A 20,983-nucleotide genomic window follows, 5' to 3' on the forward strand; every position below is an offset into this window, starting at 1 on the left:
TGCAGAAGGAGAAAGATGCCTGAACTCCTTAACAGTAGGCCACAGACTCATGTGATACACAGAATAATAGAAATGGGTTAATTTAAGATTTAAGAACTAGCTAGAAATATGCCAAGTCATTGGCCAGCCAGTGTTGTTATTAATATAGTTTCTGTGTGAGCATTCGGGTCTGAGCAGCCAGGAAACAAACAAGCAGCCTCCGTCTACAGGTTCCTTCTTCTACCTTGTAAAAACGCATGCATAGCAGTTCTGAAGTTCAACAGAGGTCCGGGTAGACTCCTTTCTGAAGAGAAAGACCATATTAGAGTCCAGACTAGCACCTCCATGACTACTCCAGCCCAGATACCTCTTCTTGGCCCTGTGAATAAATTCCAAGCAGCAGCAGTGTTTTCTCTCTCTTTTAATTTTCCCAATTATTTATGTATTGTCCTTGATCAGGCCCTGGTTCTGTTACAGCTGAACCAGTAAGCCATTCCCTACTAGAGCTAACAGGGACCAGAAGCCATTCTCAGAGATTTTATACGTAAGAGAATATGAGGGATAGGACAAATGCTCTCTGTCAGAGATAACGAGTAACTTTGGAGGTTTAGTCAATTTTTGTCTATATAGACAAAATGTGTTTCACTTCCACTGATAAAGATGGCTCTGGGGGATAGCCTAACAGCAAATCTGATCACCTCAGCTTATCTCAGTTGTGGCTGAAGTAATTCAGTAGTAAGTGTGAAGCTCTGAGGCTTCTGTGTATTCTGTCCACCTACAACTGAGACAAACTACAACCTGACACCCTAGAGTATGATATATCACTACCCCACCTTCGGAAGACACTAAGAGCTGTGACTGCAAAGCCTCTACATATAGGAGCCTGGTGCTGGAGAGGTGGCTCAGCAGTTAGAGTATATGCTGTTCCTTCCAGACAATCCCGGTTCAGTTCCCAGCATGCACGTGGTAGATAAAACAATCTATAGCTCCAGTTCCAGGGGATCTGACCTCCACAGGCACTGCATACATTGGTTCAGACATCCAGGCAAAATACCTACAGACATAAACTAAAAATAAACCAATGTTTTAATATATGCAGGATCTTTGTTCTGGATAGTTTTTATAGATTAATACATGCTTAAATAAATTTAAAATACTCAAAATTCATAAGAAATTTTTAAAACAAAATTTCTAACACTAATGGGGCTAGTTACATTGTTGAATATGACATCCAGATTTTCTAAAGCTAGTTGATGTCAGCTTATTCACTTCCAACTGAAAATGCCTGATATTTTAATAGTCATTACAGTTTTAGCAACAAAAGTTCCCAGTCCAGTATCCCCCACTACTGAACGGTACTATGTGCCCCACTGGCTCGGAGGAGCCCTCTAGACCATCTCTAAGCTTCTCATCCTAGGACTTTTCTTTACAACTCAGCACTACAGATTTCAACCACTATGGAGTTATTCCATATTCACTTGCCCAAGTCATTTACGGTTTTCTCTTTCCTAATCATTCCACGATGAAGTTAATCAGCCCAAATCAATTTATTTCAACATTTATTCACCTATTTATTATATTGAATGCACAATTAGATTGAACTAACATCTTTATGGTATTATATAGTTTTAGTCTAACAAAGTACATTCTTAGTTTGTTTCCTGACTTATTTTATGTTCTTTGGTAAAGTCTTATATTATACTGTTATTTTTGTTGTCATTTTTAAACATGTCTTAATGAACCAGATTAGGTTGATTTGGGGCATCTTTTTAAAATTTATCACTTTTTTCTTCACTTATATCTTCTAACCTACTGGTATTTGACAGTTTGATATGCTATGATTAGATATTTTACAAAAAGAAAAAATGGAATGTGTTGCCACATCAATTACTCTAGATATAGCAGACAGTTTTCCTGGAAGCCCTACTTCCCAGTCTGAAGACAGCATGCTGAGCACCAAGCCCTTCAGAGAAGTTTCCTATCAAGGGCCTTGGGGGACTGGGGTGGCAGAAAAACAACTTTGGCACTGTGCTTCGCATTCCAGACTACATATATGTGAAAAAACAAATGTCTTGCCCCAGTCTGCAAAATTTCTCTAAGTTCAATAAAGGGAAAAGAATCCTGGACAAAATAAATCCTGGCTGACATCATCAGGCCAGACTAAAGCAAATGGGATCATCCTGGTTGGTAAACCAAAGTCTCACCTAAGGCAGGGATGAGACTGAAAGCACAGAAGGCAAAAGTATCCTACAAAGCTTTCCTTACCAAGTAGGGAAAAGAGAAGAAAAGAGAGCCAAGACAGGAAAAAAAAAACTTAGGTAGAAGATATTATTTGATTTAAAATAATTATAACTGAATGAGAACATAGAAAAGAAAATGAATGATTGTCAAAGAAAGCAAACGAGCAGCAGAACTTCCAAAGTGTCCAGGAAGGGTCATCTGTTCTTGTTAAGTTTGTTTCCTTTTGAAGCACAGTCTATGTAGCCATGGCTAGCCTGGACCTTACTATGTAGACCAGCCCTCAAACTCACAGAGGTACCCTTAAGCTCTGTGACAAAAAGAGTGCTCAAAAAAAAAAAGTTCTATTTTTTTAAGGTTAACTATGGTACATTTATGAGTAAAAGTTTCAGTATGTCCAAGTTTTAATTTAATAAGCATGAAAGTGTAATTAACTGAGAAACTTTGAGTTCACAAAGAATGTAATGGTTAGTGGGAATCTTAAGTGCCCCCCATCTCTCTCCCACTCTCTCTGTATGTGGGTGTGTGCGCGCATGCGTGCTGGGAATAAACCCAGGCATACTAGACAAGCATTCTAACACTGGCCCATATGCTAACCCATATTTTTTTAACATAAACAAATTAATAAATCAAGAATTTTTAAACTATTTACACTGTTTTTATGCTCTAAGGCCTTTTTGAACATCAAAAACCTTATGCAGACAAGCATATGCCTTTCTTATGAAAGGTTCACCTTGGGCACCAACCCAAAGGGCTGAATTACTGAAATACCAGGAAAGTCTTGCACTAGCATGTCTTGAGGTTAGGACAAATTTATTTCACAAATCATAACAACAGAATAATGGCTGAGCTCCAACATTACATACAATTTTCTGAGATTAGGGATGCTTACACCAGACTCTCATGATTATTATTCTAACATTGCTAACAATATGCTCACTAAAAATTGTATTTAATATTAAATAAATATTTTGAGGACCAAACTGAACTTCAAAGCAACATAATTCTTTCTGGCAAAATATACACATGTTGACATTTTGTGTGAGATATTAAAATGAGATGCCTATAAAAAGTTCTATTTTATACAATGGACATGAGTGTAGAGCTGTAATTATTTGGATGGTTAGGTTTTAGTATTTTCCCTCCATCCTTCCCAGTTCATAAAAACTGGTTGGTAATCTCAAAATTCAGAAAGAAACTTCAGAAGACAAAAAAGTCAAGAATGATAAAAATGGGGAATTGTAAAGTCTTCTAGTCATAAATAAATCACTCTACTATAAAAGTAAACCCATAGAAGAAATGAAGCCTCACTACCCAGTCCTACTGAACACTGCAGCATCATTGCAGCATCGCTCCAAGCATGGCAGATGGGATAAGCCAGTCAAGCACATGAGATATAAGTTCCATAATGTTTAAGATCAATACACTCTCCCTGGCCCACTCAGTAAGGTATGTACACCACACTGTTTTGCTAAGTGGAGTAAGAAGTTTCTCTTCTCACTTAAAAACAATGGTCTAGAAGGCAGACAAAAGTAGAGGTGCTTGAGGGACTCGAAATAGTGGGTTCATGGCTCCACCCTAGTGTTGGCTGCATATCTACACATCACTACACCTCAAAGGAATTTCAAAACTGTGGTACCTCTGAGAAGTTATTGCTTAAGTAGAGAGTAGCAGAATAGACCAGATAAATCACGAACCTTTTCTACAATGAAACTCTTTCATTCATTACACTTGGACTCAAATCTTTACATGTCTTTGCAACATGATAATGTTGGCTAAGTAGATCTAAGACATAAAACCCCATCTGGAATTTTTTTAAAAAAAAATGACTATTTTATAGATTTGCTATACAGTGAACAGATATTTAGCCTAATATACTTTAAGTAACTACTCCTAAATAAAATTTCTCTTTCTTTCCTGACAATATTCAACATTTACGATCTTCCTTTTCTGGGTTATAGTTCCCTTCCCCCTTACAGAAAGCTCCTTTTAATGATCATTAAAGGCTATTCTATCCTAAGGGCTCAAAGACTTTCTAAATAGTCTAACAAGCACTGCTCAGGGGGACAAGGTAGATAAAGCACACAACATTAACTCCATAGTACAAACGAGAAGTCAGAGGAGCAGAGATCAGCATCCATGGCCCTGGACCTCACAACGGAGAGTGAACAACTCCTACAGTGCTGCCAGAAAAAGTTCTGTTTCCTGCTACCAAGTCCAAAGATAAAGGCTATTGTTGAAGGTAACAGACATGTATTTGCTCTTCTCTCTGAGTACAGCACCTTCCCTAAAGTAGACAGTGGCTAGAGTCACCAGGAACCCACATTCCAGATACCTGATAACATTAGCTCTCTCACCCAGGACTCCTCTAGTGACATGGTATCATTCTTTTCAGAGTATATTTAAAACATAACTTAGATGCTATTCATGAGAGAAGAATAATATACAATCTTTTGACCTCATCTCATTTAGGAGACAGAAAGAGACAGAGAGACAAACAGACATTTTTATGTCTATATTTTTATGCACTCTTTTTAGAGTGCAACCAAGGCAATGGTTTGGAATTAGGTGAATTAGCACAGGTTTTAAAGAAAAAAGTCAAAACTTTGGTGTACACTTAATTATAAAATTAACTTTAAAAACATCTCCCCTCTGGTAGACTGTATTACTTGTTTCTCTGGAGTCAGAGCTGCAGCACATCTCATCCAACCCTTCACCTTCCACACCCACATGCATTTTTCTGTTTGGCGTTTCAGCAGGAACATGCTGTGGATGTTGTGAAAGCCTGTACTGCCTTGTTTCCTCATGCTTTACTGATGAATAGGGTGAGAAACACTGTGAAATGGGACCTAACCCACATCTCTTTCTGGGATTTGTAAATAAAATCCCAAAGGCATATCTGGTTTGGAAGAGTGATGGCGATATTCAGAAAGGATATACAATTGTAAACAACAACAAACTCCCTATGGCTTTATGGTTTCCTAAAACAATACCTACAAGTAGCTCAGTTTCTCAGAATGACTATGTTGTTAGTACTCCCCAAGACAAGGGTTCAGCCTTACAGACTTACTTTTAAATGTCAAAAGAAAATCTAAGGAGAATTTCCACTGCTTAACAAATAAATCTAGAATTACAGTACTTAACATATTATAAAGTATCAACAGCGCCAGGCCCAAGTTGCACCTTCCTTTGGCAAATCCACAAAGTAACTATCACAATTTTAATAAGGTTGGTTTTACTAAAAAAAGAAAAAATAAATAAATAAATAAAAATAAATTTTAAAAAAAAGTATACTGGTAGGAGATACACAGACCACAATAAAAACCAGTGGATATGTGGAACATCAACACCCTTGAGAGAGATGAGGCTTATGCAAATCTGCAAGGCTAAATAAAATTATGGTGCAAAAAATGAAATGAAAAAGTGATATGAAATAAAAGCTCATTTTCATAGTCTCAACATTTTAAAATATACTTCTCATTTATTTTAACCATGAGTAATAAATTTAATGTGATCTATCAAGAGCTTCTAACATTCAATTGCTCCATTCCTTAACTAAGATCTAAAAATAAATGCTAGATTTAAAAAATAAAATCCTTTAACTTGAGAGGGAAACACACATGCACACGAAGAGAGGGGGGGGGATACTTGTTTTGAGTATTAAACATAAAGAGTATCTGATGAACTGATAGTCACCTGCCTAAGGACTATTAGGTAAAATTACAAAGATATCTAACTGCCCATGTTCATTATGGTAGTGGGTGTATGTAACTCAAACTTCAAATTTCATCAAGAGATTTTTTTAATGTCTATAAATGTGTTAAGTCCTTAACCATGTATGAAACAAAAAAGACTTCCTAAATTCTGTAGCAATGCAATGAAATTAAGTACTGTCAGTTTCCTCCAGTAGCAAAACCTCTTGGTTTAACAGAGGCCACAGAACTCTCAACCAGGAAGCATCCTACAAAACCTCAAGTATTAAGTTTCTATCAGAAATTTCAAAGCCCAGAAAGACATGGGTATGGGTAAGTGGGTAAAAATGAGAATCAAAGCCACAAAATAGCTGACGTGAATTTAGTTAAGATGTTTCCAATATATTCATAAATGCAGGCAACTGTACACACACACACACACACACACACACACACACACACACACCCCACACTTCAGAACACATTACCAAGAAAAAAGGTGAAATATCTATTAGATGCAAATTCAGATCAAATCTATTAAGATACAAATCAGACACAGAAAGAGGTAGCAGTTCATTATGAGTCTCTACTTGAAATTCCTGAAATGCTACTATAAAACCTGTCTAACACCTTCTCTTCCTGGTGTTGGAACAAGTAGTTGAAAATATATTTTACAAGCTCAGGGCAAGTTGTGGAATGAAGAATGCTACAGCCAATTGAAAAGTTGCCCTCTTCCATTCCAAATCTATCCAGAGAGAAACAGAATTGACCGAAGGGGGGAGAGAACAGACAAAAGATTGAGAAGAGGAGAACTCCTTAATTACCTGAAATTTTCTTTCCCTTCTTCGTCTTCATCATCAGTCAGCTCGGTTACAACTTCAGAATCCAGCCAAAACACACTGTCGTCCCCCAAAGAGCCACTCTCACTTTCTGTCTCCATCTCGAACTGAGATCCTCAAGGCATGGGATACGGAGCACCAGTGTTCAGGTTGGTTAGCACTACTGATGCTCACTCAAGAATGTGTCAGCTCTAGCTGGTAAGTGATGATGCTGGTTTCATTGCAGCTGGGAGTACAGACAGGAAATCCCAGGCAGCACACTCACTGCATATGACTGGGCACCTGTCATACCTTAGACCCTCCCACTGCCTTAGGCTCTATGACCTACATAATAAAAACCAGAGTCGAAATCAGGGTGATCTTTCACTAATTATCCACTTTTAATAACTATTTTTCTTATCTCGTTTCCAGGTAATAGGTATTTTCAAAAAGCAGGCCTGTGTTTGCAACTCAGGCTTTAAAATGACAAACAGAAAACTCGAAAGGCTAACTACTACATCAGTGTCCTGTACTAGGCTCCATGCAAGACACAGTTACACACCCCGCAGTTATTGAGGATCACAATTAATAGAGAAGATATGCAATGTCTAGGGACCTTCCCAGCTTCCTGCCTTCTAATGTTACGTATCTTTCCTTCCTTTGCTCAAGTGACCCGAGTGATCAGAGAAAAATAAGCCTGTTCAGGGTTCATCTAAGAAAAAAAGTGTAAAAAATTGAAAGACACTGACAATTATTATATGAAATAAAAACATTACGGCATATTCACACATTTACACTGGAAAGGTTGGTGCTGGCAGTAAAATGGTTTACTAGGAAGTAAGTCCAAGAAATGGATCAGTAACATTGCAAACAACACAATCGCTTCTTTGAAAACAGCCATGCTGTTAGCAACCACAGATGTATCCTATAGCGGTGGGTACTTGTCTCCTGCTGAGCAACAACAAACATGGAGCCCTGACTTTTATGCTAGGTCCAAACAGACTTTAGAAAAAGAAAAGGACAAAACCAACATCCAAGAGTTTTCTCATTTGAAAGCTCGGAAAATTAACTTCTGGGTGACTTGGCTAATAGAGTACCTTTTCCTCCCTGGAACTTATAGAATACTCATTGATTTAATGCTGCAGCTTTGACAACTGATGAAGGTTTAGTCTCCTGCTAGAAACTATAATTTGTTGGCAAGACTGAAAACAGGTATGAAAAATGAATTGTTTCTGACAGGGATTTGGAAAAATTCCCTAACACTTTACATAAAAACATCTTGCAAAATATTCAAGACAAAATATTGCTAAGACAAATCTTAGCAAATTCAGATCTCTATAATCACTTCAAAATGAGAATATGGCCATGGGTATCACCACTCTAACAAATTTCTTATCAGCTAACAAAGACTTTGAGGGTGCAAATTACATTTCTTCTTTGTTCTGTACATTAACATAAGTGTCCCCCAAAACAGATATTTAAATCTAAAAATTAAATTCCTGAACATCATGGGAAACTCCTTTCAACCAACCATCTTACAGTAGAAGTGTCCTGAGTACAATTTTATAGAGTTCTCACTAAATTTTTATAAAGCCATAAAAATCATAAAACACAAATCAATCTTCTTATATAAAAATGTTTATATCCCGCTGGTAATGGCTCAGTAGATAAAATGTCATCTACACAAATATAAAGGCATAAGATTAAATTCCCTAGAATCCACATATAAGTCCAACCATGGGGGCTGAAGAGATGACTGAGCAGTTCAGAGTACTGATTGCTCTTACAGAGGACCCAGGTTCAATTCCCAGCACTCACATGGATGATCACAACCATCAAGCCCTCTTCAGGCACCAAGTTACAGACACAGCATACCAACAGACATGCAGGCAAAACACCCATACACATAAAAATATTTTTTTAATTTTTAAAAAAAATTCTAAAGCTGAGTATGGCTGCATGTGTCTGTGACAATGGGAGCAATGGGAGCAGAAAAGGTAAACCCTTTCAGTCTAGCCCAAACTTTAAACTCCAGTTTCAGTGAGAAGATTACTTCTCAGAAAATAAGGCAGTGAGTGACAGAGTTGGACATCATATCAAATTCTGGCTTCCACACATGTACACACAAAAGACTATATCTACACACCAGTGGGGGGAGTGTTCATAACTTCTATAACAATAATATCAAACATGAACACAGTCAAAATGTAAACAAAAGTGGGGGGAGAAGCACATCACAGATGGTTAGTTTTTTTAAATATCCAATCAGTGGACACAAATCTCTAAGACCCAAGAGCCCAGAGGAAAATTGATTAAAAAAAAAAAAAGAAAGAACCAACAAAACTCACAAGATCTTATCACACATGAAAAAGTACTTAATGTAACACAGGAACAAGGGAAGAAAGCCCACAAAGAGAGATCTTCTTTAAAATTTTTGCACATAAGCAAGGATTTAAATCTGTTTAATAAGTAAGTTTGGTAGTGCATACCATTCGTCCCAAGGCAGAGGCAGGCATCAGTATGAGTTCCAGGTTACCCATGGCTCTACAATGAAACTCTGCTGCCTGAGCAGGCCGTTAACTAACAAATTCCCACCACCAGGCATGAAAACCCTGCCCCCCTTTTCCAAGTTGGTCAGGGGAATCCAAGAGACTCCCAAAACTCTATAGGCTAATGATACTGTCCTTGGTTGCTTTCTGGAAGTGGAAGGTAAGTTTCTATTGCTGTATTTTAGACACAAAACCTGGAGGATTAGAGCTGGACCTGAAAATCTCCCTAAGGACTATCTTTAAAACCAGAAGATACCATGCAAACTTCCAAAGGAGAAAAACAAGTATTAATCCTACTGAGCTATGATGTCTATGAACCACAACAAAGACCAGTAACGCACAATAGCAGCACACATACATACCTTAGCAGTAACAGACAACTCCCTGATTGGACTGAAGACTCAACAAGAGGGAAATTCTGCTTGATACCAGAAACCTAGCTAACTACCTGAGGCTAGTGAAGTCCTGGATCTTGGAGCATACAACCATCACTTTACTAAAACAGCATAACTCTCAACTACCTTCTAAATATTTATCCTTATCCTCACAGGTAAATATAGGCCTCACCCTCGTCAAAAGGAAAAAAAAAAGTCTACAACAGAGACCAATACAGAAAACCACAACCAAGTAAAGCATAGGACAAGGGACCATATAGTGCTCAGGCCTAATGGATGCATTTACAACAACACAATTCCTGCACCTAAGGCTCAGAGATCACAATGAGAATTGTTTGGCGAGGTGAGGAGACTGGAACTAAAGACAGTAAGAACAAGAGGAACAGGAAATATGCTGTGAGATGTGAGGTTGTGTCTTTTAAAAATGTCAGAGAAGCTAGACCAAAAAAGTTTCACCAACATAGCTGCCTATAGGACAGCTAAACATCCTATAGGACATCCTAAACAAGGATGACACTGAGACATCCTAACATGGAAGGAATATATATGGTTGGGACTCAACCCCTGACAAAGAAAGACAGGCAACTGAGCAATGTTGGGAGTGGGAGAACTAGTCTTCCCTAGGAAGTGTTCCTAAATTGGCTATCTAATGCCAAGTGATTAGTGCTAAAGTCATCTATACACAAGTAATACACAAATATACAGACTGAGCAGTTTCCTATATATTTAGGAACATACACATATATATATAACAACAGTTAAAGAAAAAAGGTCATAAATTTTTGAAGAGCAAAGGGTACATAGGAAGGACTGGAGGGAAGTAAAGAAGAAGGAAATGATGTAACTATATTCTAATTTCAAAAAATGTAAAGATCTTAAACTGAAAGATGGTAAGGGAAAATCAACATGCATGTAGGTGAGAGCTTAAACAGGTGCATCCTTTATGCAGGAAGAGCTGGCAAATCCCACCAAAATACAATAGGCATTTGCTTAGCCCAGGAATGTTACAAACAGAAACGCCCATGGTAGTACACTTTATTTTTTTTCTTTCTTTTTTGTTTACTTACTTACTTACTTACTTACTTACTTACTTATTTATTAGAGATTTCCACCTCCTCCCCGCCTCCCTTTTCCCTCCCCCTCCCCACCTTCCCCTCCCTCTCTAGTCCTAAGGGCAGTCAGAATTCCTGCCCCGTGGGAAGTCCAAGGTCCTCCCCCCCTCCATCCAGGTCTATAAAGGTGAGCATCAAAACAAACCAGGCTCGCACAAAGTCAGTCCATGCAGTGATAGCAAAAAAAAGAACACTCCACACAGCACCTAGGTCTGGATTAACATTGAATCACATAATTAACTCACTGAGAAGCCACAGTGCACAATGCTACATAAGTGAGAAGACAAAGCAGCCTAATGCTTATGATGGGAACAATCAACAGAAATACTATGAAGGCAAAGAAAAAAAAAGAGGCCAAGTGTAGCACAGCACATACAGGTGCGACCATTCAGCTTCAGAGAAAGATGCCCGTACAGATGTGCAGATCTTCCATGGAAAACAGAACAGCCTTGCCTCCAGGAAAGAAAACTTGAGTTTTCACTATATTGTGCTATACTTTATTTATATATTATATTGCCCTTGCAAAAAAATTGATCTTTGATGTCCCTCAAGAGGTAATTGTGTTTGTATATAGCTACAGTATACAAAATCTTGGTTCTCTTATTTCTAAACATTCTCCACTCCCCAGTCACTTTTCTTTCACCCCTTCTTTTGCTTCTTCAGTTTCACAGCTGACCTTCCTCACTTCTGCACATCCTTTAAACATGATAAACTGTGGACAGGTTTTATACGTAAAACCTGTCAGGGGCACTCTTTATCCCACGGGCACCAGGCAGACTTCCTGAGACACTTAACACTTTTGACCTAGCATCAGATTTTTTTTTTCAACTTATGTTTTTCAACTCGTGTTTCCATCTTCTGTTCCCCTTTCAGCAGTCAATAAAGATCTAGCAGAACAAATAAATGAACACCAGAAGGGAACAGGAAGAGAAACAGAGTAGATAATTGAAACTAGCAGACAATAACTCCAAACTCCTGGTGACCACACCTCTGATGCCATGTTCTCCTCATTTGGTTTGTTTGTTGTTTTGTAGTACTGAATCTAAGTCCTCATGCATACATGATCCACCACTCTGCTGTATTATCAGCACCTTTTGTTGGCTTGTTTAAACCCCAAGCAAGCAAGCTTCACTTTCAATTAGCTTTGGCAGGCAGCAAGTTGTACACTACTTCACAGGAGTTGTCAGTAGTGAGTTTCAGAATCATTCCCACCAATGATGTCAGTAGTGAGTTTCAGAATCATTCCCACAAATGATTTAAAAGTCCCACTAGGGCACCTCCTAAATGACTTAGAGGGTATAGGCACTTGTCACAAACCTACATGGTGGGAAGAGAGAACCAACTTTTAAAACCTGTCCTGTGACCTCCATACAAGCCTTGGCATATGTGCAAGCATACATTCACAATAAAGAAATGTGAAAAAAAAATCCTGTTAGAAGAACTTCTTAAGGAGAATGGTGAGAATGCTATTTGAAAAAGGGTCTTGCTATGTAGCCCAAGCTGGCCTAGACCTTACAATGTAACCCATATTGACCTCAAATTCATGGCAATCCTCCTGCCTTGGCCTCCTATTGTGATGATTACAGACAGGCATGTACTACCACATTTGGCTTTTCTAGAAATGTGACTTATTTTTCAAAGAGCAGTGGTGAAGTCCTACAGCGGCAAACACTAAGCCTGCAGCAGAGCTAAGCCCTCTGCATAATGCTGACAACCAGTTTACGAGGCAGAAACCAAGTAGCTACAACAATACCTCCCAGCCTGGCAATAATACTATTACAATAATGCCACTATAGCTGCCATAGTGGCATGTCTGTTAGATGAGCAACCCATCACTTCCTGCCTGAATCTGAGGTCACTCCATAGGAGGTAAACTGTGTCTAGCACTGTACATGGGTCAAAAGCTCATGGCTGTGGAGGCTACAGAAACCTCTGCTGTGTTGTATTGCTAAGTGGACATGGTATTGAACTGCCTTCTGGATATTTATGTTTATAGCCATAGATCAGTACTTCTCTCAGCCTTGTCAGAGAAGCTTCTACTCACAAAAGGAGTCAGTAGAAATAGAGAATCATAACTAGTCAAACTTCTAAGAATAAGTGACTGTTGAATGCCTAATCTTAAACAGAGCATCTATTTCATCCCTCCAAGGCTCAGGGAACATCAACAAAATGGAGTCAAAATGATGTAAAGCCCAAAGATGTGGAGGAGTGCTATGAGACAGTCTTTAGAACACAACACGGCTGTTACACTCATGAACTCACAGTGGCTATGAGTCTACGATAGGCCCATCAATATTCAGTAATGGATGGAAGGGACTCATGAGGTCTTACACTTCCTTGAGTAGTTACTGGAAGTTAATGGTCATTAGGGGAAGGAAAGACAATTTTTTCAGTGATTTAGTTACTTGTAAGTTGCTCATGCCTCATTCAAGAACCTCTAACTAAACTCTATGGGGGGGGCAGGGAAGAAAAGCATACACTAAAAGAAAGATGAAGACAGGAGGGGGGGTTGTTGGGAAGAAGGGATTTAGTTGAAGTGGGGGGGGAGATAATGGGGAGTGTGAAAATGACCAAAATAATTAAAACATATATAAAAATAGTAAAAATATTCCCCAAAAAAATGTGGTACAAACCAACACAATTGCTGTACTGCAAGTAAAGCATATTCATCACCCAGGGATATGCAGGTCACAAATTTGCACGGAAAATGCTTTTCATGTATTCATGAGACCAAGGCAGAAAAGCTCAAGTTCTAGGCCAGACTGGGCTATACAAAGAGATTCAGGGAGGGAGGCGGAAAGAAAGTAAGAGAGGGCAAGAGAGCAGGAAGATGGGAAAAAGAGGAGGAGGGAGGGAAGAAGTGTAGGGGGAAGAAAGGCAGGGGAGAAAGAAGCTTTTCAAATATTATACACTCTGACCTACTCAGGAGGCTGAGGCAGGAGAATTTGAAGTTCAAGGCCTACCTGGGCTACCCAGTTAGTGAGAGCATATCTATAAAGAGAGCTGTAAACGCAGGGTCAGCCATACCTACCCACCATATGGACATCTAATGAAAATAATGTGCAGTTCCCACAACTGTGCACTTCCTCCTATTAGCCTGACCCTCCCGAGTCCCACAGCTTTGTTTAGGCATTTATCTTTCAGGGAGAGTGTGAAGGGTGATTTCTTGACCATATTCCACTCCCCACTTCACCCCCCATATACACAGTTCATGGCTAAACACAGCAGAAACTGATACATAACTGGATATTCAGCATCATAGAACTTGGACTGTGAAGCAGTATAGGGAGTAACCACCACACTGTTACTGACATCTCTGCTAGGCTCCCCTTTCTGAACTAGAAACAACAAAGCTGGTCACAGTAGCACACCTGAAATGTCAGGTACTGAAGACAGTGAGGCTGGAGGCTCACTTGAACCCAGAAGTTCAAGGGAGGTATCAGTCAAATTTGAAAACAAGAAAGAAAAGAAAGGAAGGCAGGCATCTGCCTAACGGACTATCTCATGCAGATGTGATAGTAAAGAACCAGGTGAGTAACTTTTTCCTACTTTACAGAACAAAAGATCAATCAGAGAAACCCAAGGACTGTTCACAATAATTAGCACATACTGAAACTGTATAGATCCAGATATTTGCATAAAGATCATTAAGTCTGAAGTCAGCTAAAAAGTTAAACTCATATTCATACACTTCTACTTTCAATCTTACAATTCTGTGGTCAATAATCATATATTTCATTTTAATTCTTATTCTCCAAAGGTCTAGCGACCTGATAAGATAGATGACACTATTCCTGTATTACATCTCAAGAAACAGATGTGTGGCCAGGGTCACATAAATTCACAAGGGGTATTCATTCACCTCCTAAGTCACCTGGGAAGAAACACTTAAAAAGTCTCTTTCACTGAGAAAATTTCAAGTTATTTTCCCAGACCAAAATATCCTGCAATGCTTTCAAAAGTATTACTCTACATACTCTAAACTGTCTTCAAATATACAGGAGAAATGGGCAGAGGAAAGCTCATCTGCCCAAGGACACCGGGGAGAATGGGAGTCTGACCGCAGAGACCATTCCCTCACCCACTGCACCATTTTCCATCTCACTTCGGGGCCAAGCACGAGCTCTTCCACCGTACCACTTTTCTGTCACATAAACTGGACCAATCATTCGGGTAACATTATGAAAAATTGCATGTTAAAAATGTTTCCTACAATATGAAATGTTATTTAATTACTTAAAGCACTTTCAGAATTTTAGTCTAACATTTATATTTTAGTAATGCATGATTTATTTAATTCAGTTGAGATTAGGTACACTATTTTCTTTTTTAAGGGAATATTTTTTCTTTTATTGAAAATAGTTTTTTTTTCTCATATAACATACCCTGGTAATGGATCTCCCACCTTCTACACCTCCCGTTTCCTCCTCATCTCCCTCTCACCCGGATCTATCCCCTTTCTATCTCTCATTGGAAAACAAATGGGAGTCTGAGAGACAATAATAAAATAAAAACGAATACAATGAAATAGAACAAAACAAACAGAAGGAAAAGAGTCCCCAAAGAAAGGAACAATAGACAGATACTAACTAAGAGACCCATTCATTTGTACCTAGGAATTTCAGGGAAACATTAAACTGGAAACCGTAATACACACAAAAGACCTGCATGGTAAAAAGAGAATATATGTATATATGTATGTATGTATGATATATATATATATACATGTATGAGATTTTAAAAACTGACATGACTTAGAAGACAAAGAACATCCAATGATGTGTTGAGTTCATTTTCTGTTGCTCTTCTACTGTTAGGCATGGGGCCTACCCTTAAGAGTAGTTTGTTTCTCCAGTGAAATTCCCTTGGTGAAAACAAATTTTTATTTGCAAGTGGTTATCAATTAAAGTCAGCTTCTAGCTTAGGAATGGGGCATGTGTCCACTTCTTCTTTCAGCTCTAGGACCCCATCTGATGCAGACCCATACAAGCCCTGTATGTGCTGCCTCAGTCCCTATGAGTTCAACTGTGCATCAATCCAGTTAATTTAAGGAACCTTGTTTTCTTGGTGTCCTCCATCCTCTCTGGCTTTTATACTCTTTCCACCTCAGTTCCCTGAGCCCTGAAGGGAAGGATTCTGGAGACATGCCATTTAGGACTCAGTGTTCCAAGGTCTCTTCATTCTCTGCATAATGTCTGGCTGTGGATCTCTCTGTTCCCATCTATTGCAGGAAGAAGCTTTTCTGATGATGGCTGAGAAAGGGACTGATCTATGAGTATAATGGAATATCACTAGGAGTCATTTTACTGCTACTTTTTAAAAAATGGAACAGCAGTATCTATCTGTTTTTCCCTTAGCTTCTTAGGCTATCAAGTCTCAGACCAAGCAGTGTTGGGTATGGGCTCCATCTTGTGGAGTGGGCCATAAGTCAAATCAGATATTTATTGGTTACTCCCACAAGGTTTGTGCCACCATTGCACTAGCTTATCTGACAGGCAGGATGTAGACCAAAGGGTCTGTCCTAGGTTGGTGTTTATGACTGTTTCTCCTTTGGCAGGAAGGTGCACCATTTTCAACATGTCCTACAGTACACACTGAGGTGTGCACCTTGTATTGCTATGTAGTCACTTTCTGGTCCCATCTCTTTACTAACTGTGGGTGCCCTTGTTGTCATATGCAGGTAGCTTCATTACATTACTCTATGTTATCATTTGCCCTCAATAAAAGGGAGGCAAGATGTAGGCTATAGGTGGTAAAAAAAAAAAACATATACTTTGGGCCAGTTTACTCCCCTGTAGAGTATTTCTGATTAAGCTGAAGCAGCAATAATTTCTTCCCATTTTCAGCTTGGGGGAATTTCTTGATTACCCTGTATCTCATTAACATCATTGTCATTTCAAGTGAAGTGACCAAGGGACTAGAAATGTTTGGTTACAAAAGAAACTATAGATCCTACAATTGTATTTCATTTGGACTTCATTTTAATGAAATAGAAATTTTGAGCAATACAATTTGAGGCTTTTTGGGTTATTATATGAAGGTCAGGTAAAAATATAAACAGATAAAAGGTTAATTTTATAACACAAATAAGATTTGTTTCTTTATATGTAATTTCAGTACATTTTTGTTCCCCAATTAAAACAGTACTGCTTTCTGAATCACATACATATAGACAGACAGACAGACATCACAAACATAGATATAATGTTAAACCATGAAGGACCAGATAGCATTTTGTTTCAACAAGCTGCTTAAATAACTCCAAATGCCATCTAGAATGTTCCTGCTGTACTGCAGACTATAGCTGTGGCAGCATTTACCAGCAGTGGTAGACTCATGAAAGCTTAAGATGCACGAGCTAAAAGCACTAATGGCACCGACATAGCTTAAATTACAATTTTTCTCAAAGACCCAAGAATTTAGAAAAGAAGGGAAGGAGGCAGGCAGGCAGGAGGGCAGGAAGGCAGGCAGACAATCAGTCAAAAGAATTCAGATAGCCAGAGCTCTGTAGTGAGAAGGAAGCTTCCCGGGTGCACAGACATTGCAAACACTTTGCTCTTTGCTCTCACACTAGCAGGATTTTCTTTAATACTAGGTAGCTAACTGAAAGCTTTGGCTAATATTTATTTTCTTCTCTTCATTCATTCAAGTCTCTTAGAACTGGGTGTGCAGCCTTTTCATCCCTTAACTGCACAGCACTGAGAAAGAGGGATGAAAACGGCTAAAAAGATCTGGTACTGTTCACTAAGAAATGATCTTTCTTTCACTTTCAAAAGCAATCTTTAAAAAATATTATTATTGAGAACATCACATATATGTGCAATGAAATATGATCATATCTACCCCTGTCTCCAAGATATCCGCATTAGTTATCATAAAGCACAGTAGATGTGGAGAAAGTGGGAATTCTCCTGACTCTGAAACTTTTAGGTATATCTAAAACTATTCAAAATCCAATGCTGAGTACTGGTTGGTGGTTTTTGTAAGTTCAGTATAAAATGTATCTCCCTTCTGAGTGGATAAGGGTGGGAGGGAGGAGGAGAAGGAGGGGGAACTGTGGTTGGTATATAAAATGAATTAAAAATAAAATAAACAATGTATCTCCCATCTATAAGCACTTTCTAGAGCTCACTTCTCTTACAACTATGTGCACATAAGCTCTAGAACCTCTCTATCATGAACCACATAAAAAGTTCTTCTGACATGTCTTCTCACCTTTCTTAGAAATACATGCTCATAAGAGATGGCATATTCAGAACCATTCTCCATTTCTGCTTTTTGAAAACTTTTAGCTGATATATAATGGTTGCAATCCCAGAACTTGGGAGGCAAAGTCAGGAAGAGCACTACAAGCTGGAGGCAGCCTGATCCAGAGTGAGAACCTAGCCATAAAAAAGAGAGATGGTAGACACACAGATATAGACAGATACTCCAGGAGGTAGAACAGATAGATGGTTATGTAGTTAGAGCACACATTACTCTTTCAGAGGACCGGAGTTTAGTTTTCAGCATTCATGTTGGGCAGCTCATTACTGACTGTAATTCCAGCTACAGGGTATTCTGACAGTCCCTCTGGGCACCATATGTGCACATGTCCATCCATATATATAATTCAAAATAGTTTTTAAATATTTTTAATTGTAAGTTGTTATAAATCTCCAGCCAAGGAGTGGGTGTGAGAAGGGGTAGGTATATGTGTGTGTGACTTAAATCAGCCTTACAAAGGAACTAATTAGACTACAGGCCAAATCTGAGCCTTGCTTATTACTCTGGATTCTTGGGCAGGAATTTTAACTTTGGCCTCCATTTCCTTATCAAAAAACTTGATTACCAGTACCAACCTGAGAAGAATAACATGAGTTAAGTGTGACAATACGCCAAAAGATTTGACAGGATAGTCACAACACACAACACAGTACGTGCTTAATAAATTGTTTTTCAAAAACAAGTATCTACTTTTCGAATACTATACATAATATTCATATTTGCATATAGCTTGTTATACAGTTCCTGGGGAAATCCTACTTACCTCAGAAAGGAAGTCTATTTCCCAAAGTCCAGCTCCACTGAGAATTAGCCTTAAACCATTCATTTTATAAGTCTGACAAAGAATTCGCCTACATTTTTAACATATTCTAAGACTCTGAATGACTTTAAAGGTGATGGGCTAATTAATCTATTAGAAGAAATTTCAAGGTAGCAAAATATTCAGGTCATGTCATAGATATTGTTGGCACTTTTGAAACAGGTTTACATACAGCAATAATTAGGGAGAAAAAGCGGCACAGCAGAAATACCTACAGTTTGATCAGATAAGTCTGTGAAGCTGGACTGAAGCAGCCGTTATTTCTTAAGAGTTAAATAACACTTACAACAGTGAACAGGGCTGGAGAGACGGCTGAGCAGTTAAAAAGACTGGTACTCTTCCAGAGGACCAGGGTTCATGTCAAACATTCACATGGCAGCTAACCATCTTTAACTCCAGTTTCAGGGTATCCAGTGCCCCCTTGTGGCCTCCACAGGCATTGCATGCTTGTAGTGCACAAACATCCACTGAGGAAGACCCATATATTTTTATAAATAAACTTTTTAAAAACTGTCACTTCAAGTCTATGGGATCCTGCCCCTTTCTGAATGAAGAAGGAGGAGGAGTGGATGTGGGGGTAGAGGGGAAGCAGAGAGAACAGAATGGGAAAAGAGTAGGTAGAGAAACTAATTGGTATGTAAAATAAATGAAAATTTTTAATTAATAAAAAATGTTATCTTTTCATTCATTCCAATGAGGTGCTGCAGCAGTGATGGCAGCAGCAACACTCTGGGACAACAGAAAAGATGGTTTCAGGAAAACAACGAATTGCCAGACCCCATTTGGAGTCTTGAGGGCATGAACAAGTAACTAGAGTTTTAATTTTAAAAACCTTCTCTTAGGGGTGAGGTTCCTTCAGGACACCCTGATGACACCGGGCCACTAACAGAGTTGTCTCCCCAATACTGCTTTCATGGTGCTCATCCACTTGGGCACTCAAAGGCTGCCACTACTATGTCCCCAGGGTAGTTTGGCAGTGTCTGGTACTAACAGCAGACTTTGGGATTACCCACATAGTACTAGTTTTACAGTCATACATAACAGTTACAAGGGTTATTGAAACTCCTACCCAGATTTCTTATGGGATGCCTAAGAAGCAAGACAAGATATGACAAGGTCAGGGTCCTATAGTCAGCCTGGGAGGTGACAGGGTGAGAACACGAGCTAGAGTCTCCAGAAAGCTGACTTTTGCACATGCATGGATGATGGTTAGGAGGAATTGCTGGTGAAAACCATCTGCAGTGAGAAGAAAATCGTAACTGAGCAAAGTAAGAAAGCTTCATCCAGACTACAGGCCATAGCCAACTCCTCAAGAAGCTTTTAACTGAGCAAGCCTGTTCAGAACTCTTAACCCCCCATCAACTAACTGTTGGATGACACTGGGGAAAGGGATACATTTCCTCACTCACACATACACGCAGCTTGGGGGTGGAGTGAACATACAATTACACTCTAATTCAGATTTCTCTCTCATTAACTTTATGGCTGAATTTTAATTTTTTTCTTTTCTTCTTCTAGTTGGAACATTACTTTTAAAAAAAGGAAAAGCTTCATTTTGATAGCTATACTTTATCTCACCAGAAATAGAAACAAGCTTCAGCTATGTGTGCACCAGAATGGACACAGAAAACTTATGTTCTCATCCTTTTCCATGATGTTCCCACAGGATGTGCCGAGGATATCCTTTCCAAGGGTTCTCGTTCTGACTGAGGGAAGAATAAGGCACGTTTCTGTACTACTTCCAGAATGACTCTCACACAGTAACGGGCAGAAAAGGTTGTGCCTATGTTTCAGCTAGGAACTGCTCTGTCATCTACGCTTCACATGAAGCAGAGTATTAGTCAACGCACCAGCCACACCATATTCTCAGACCGGCTCTAGGGCTTGCTGATAACACTCTTCTGTCCTAGAAATAATCATTTCTCCAAAAACTTTAAAACTTTTCTGGTTTTTAATAACTTTAATAGCATTGGCGTATTATTTATGAAAATAAGCATTAAAACTCCTAGCCTCAAGCTTTAACAAATCAAACCACAGCTCTATTTTTGAGCACATAATAATTAATATTCAGACTCTGAAGGGAAAAGTAAATATAAGCAAATACAAATAAAAAC

General features: G+C 38.8%; 1 protein-coding gene across 4 annotated transcripts in view; it reads right to left on the minus strand.

The window, feature by feature from the left end:
• The window catches only part of Arhgap32 (Rho GTPase activating protein 32), a 248,548-nt gene that overhangs the window by 145,167 nt on the left and 82,398 nt on the right, over positions 1-20,983 (minus strand). For 2 of the 4 annotated variants that reach the window (XM_048458698.3, XM_048458697.3), the window contains exon 1: positions 6,734-6,950. The exons of the other annotated variants lie outside the window; for them this stretch is intronic. In XM_048458698.3, the coding sequence (XP_048314655.3) occupies positions 6,734-6,849 (116 nt within the window). In that variant the 5' untranslated portion in view covers positions 6,850-6,950. Of the gene's footprint in view, positions 1-6,733; positions 6,951-20,983 lie in introns of those variants that run through there. 4 annotated transcript variants of the gene reach the window in all.

The sequence above is a fragment of the Myodes glareolus genome, chromosome 4 (genome assembly GCF_982192425.1).
Source record: "Myodes glareolus chromosome 4, mMyoGla1.1, whole genome shotgun sequence".
Classification (NCBI taxonomy): Eukaryota; Metazoa; Chordata; class Mammalia; order Rodentia; family Cricetidae; genus Myodes; species Myodes glareolus.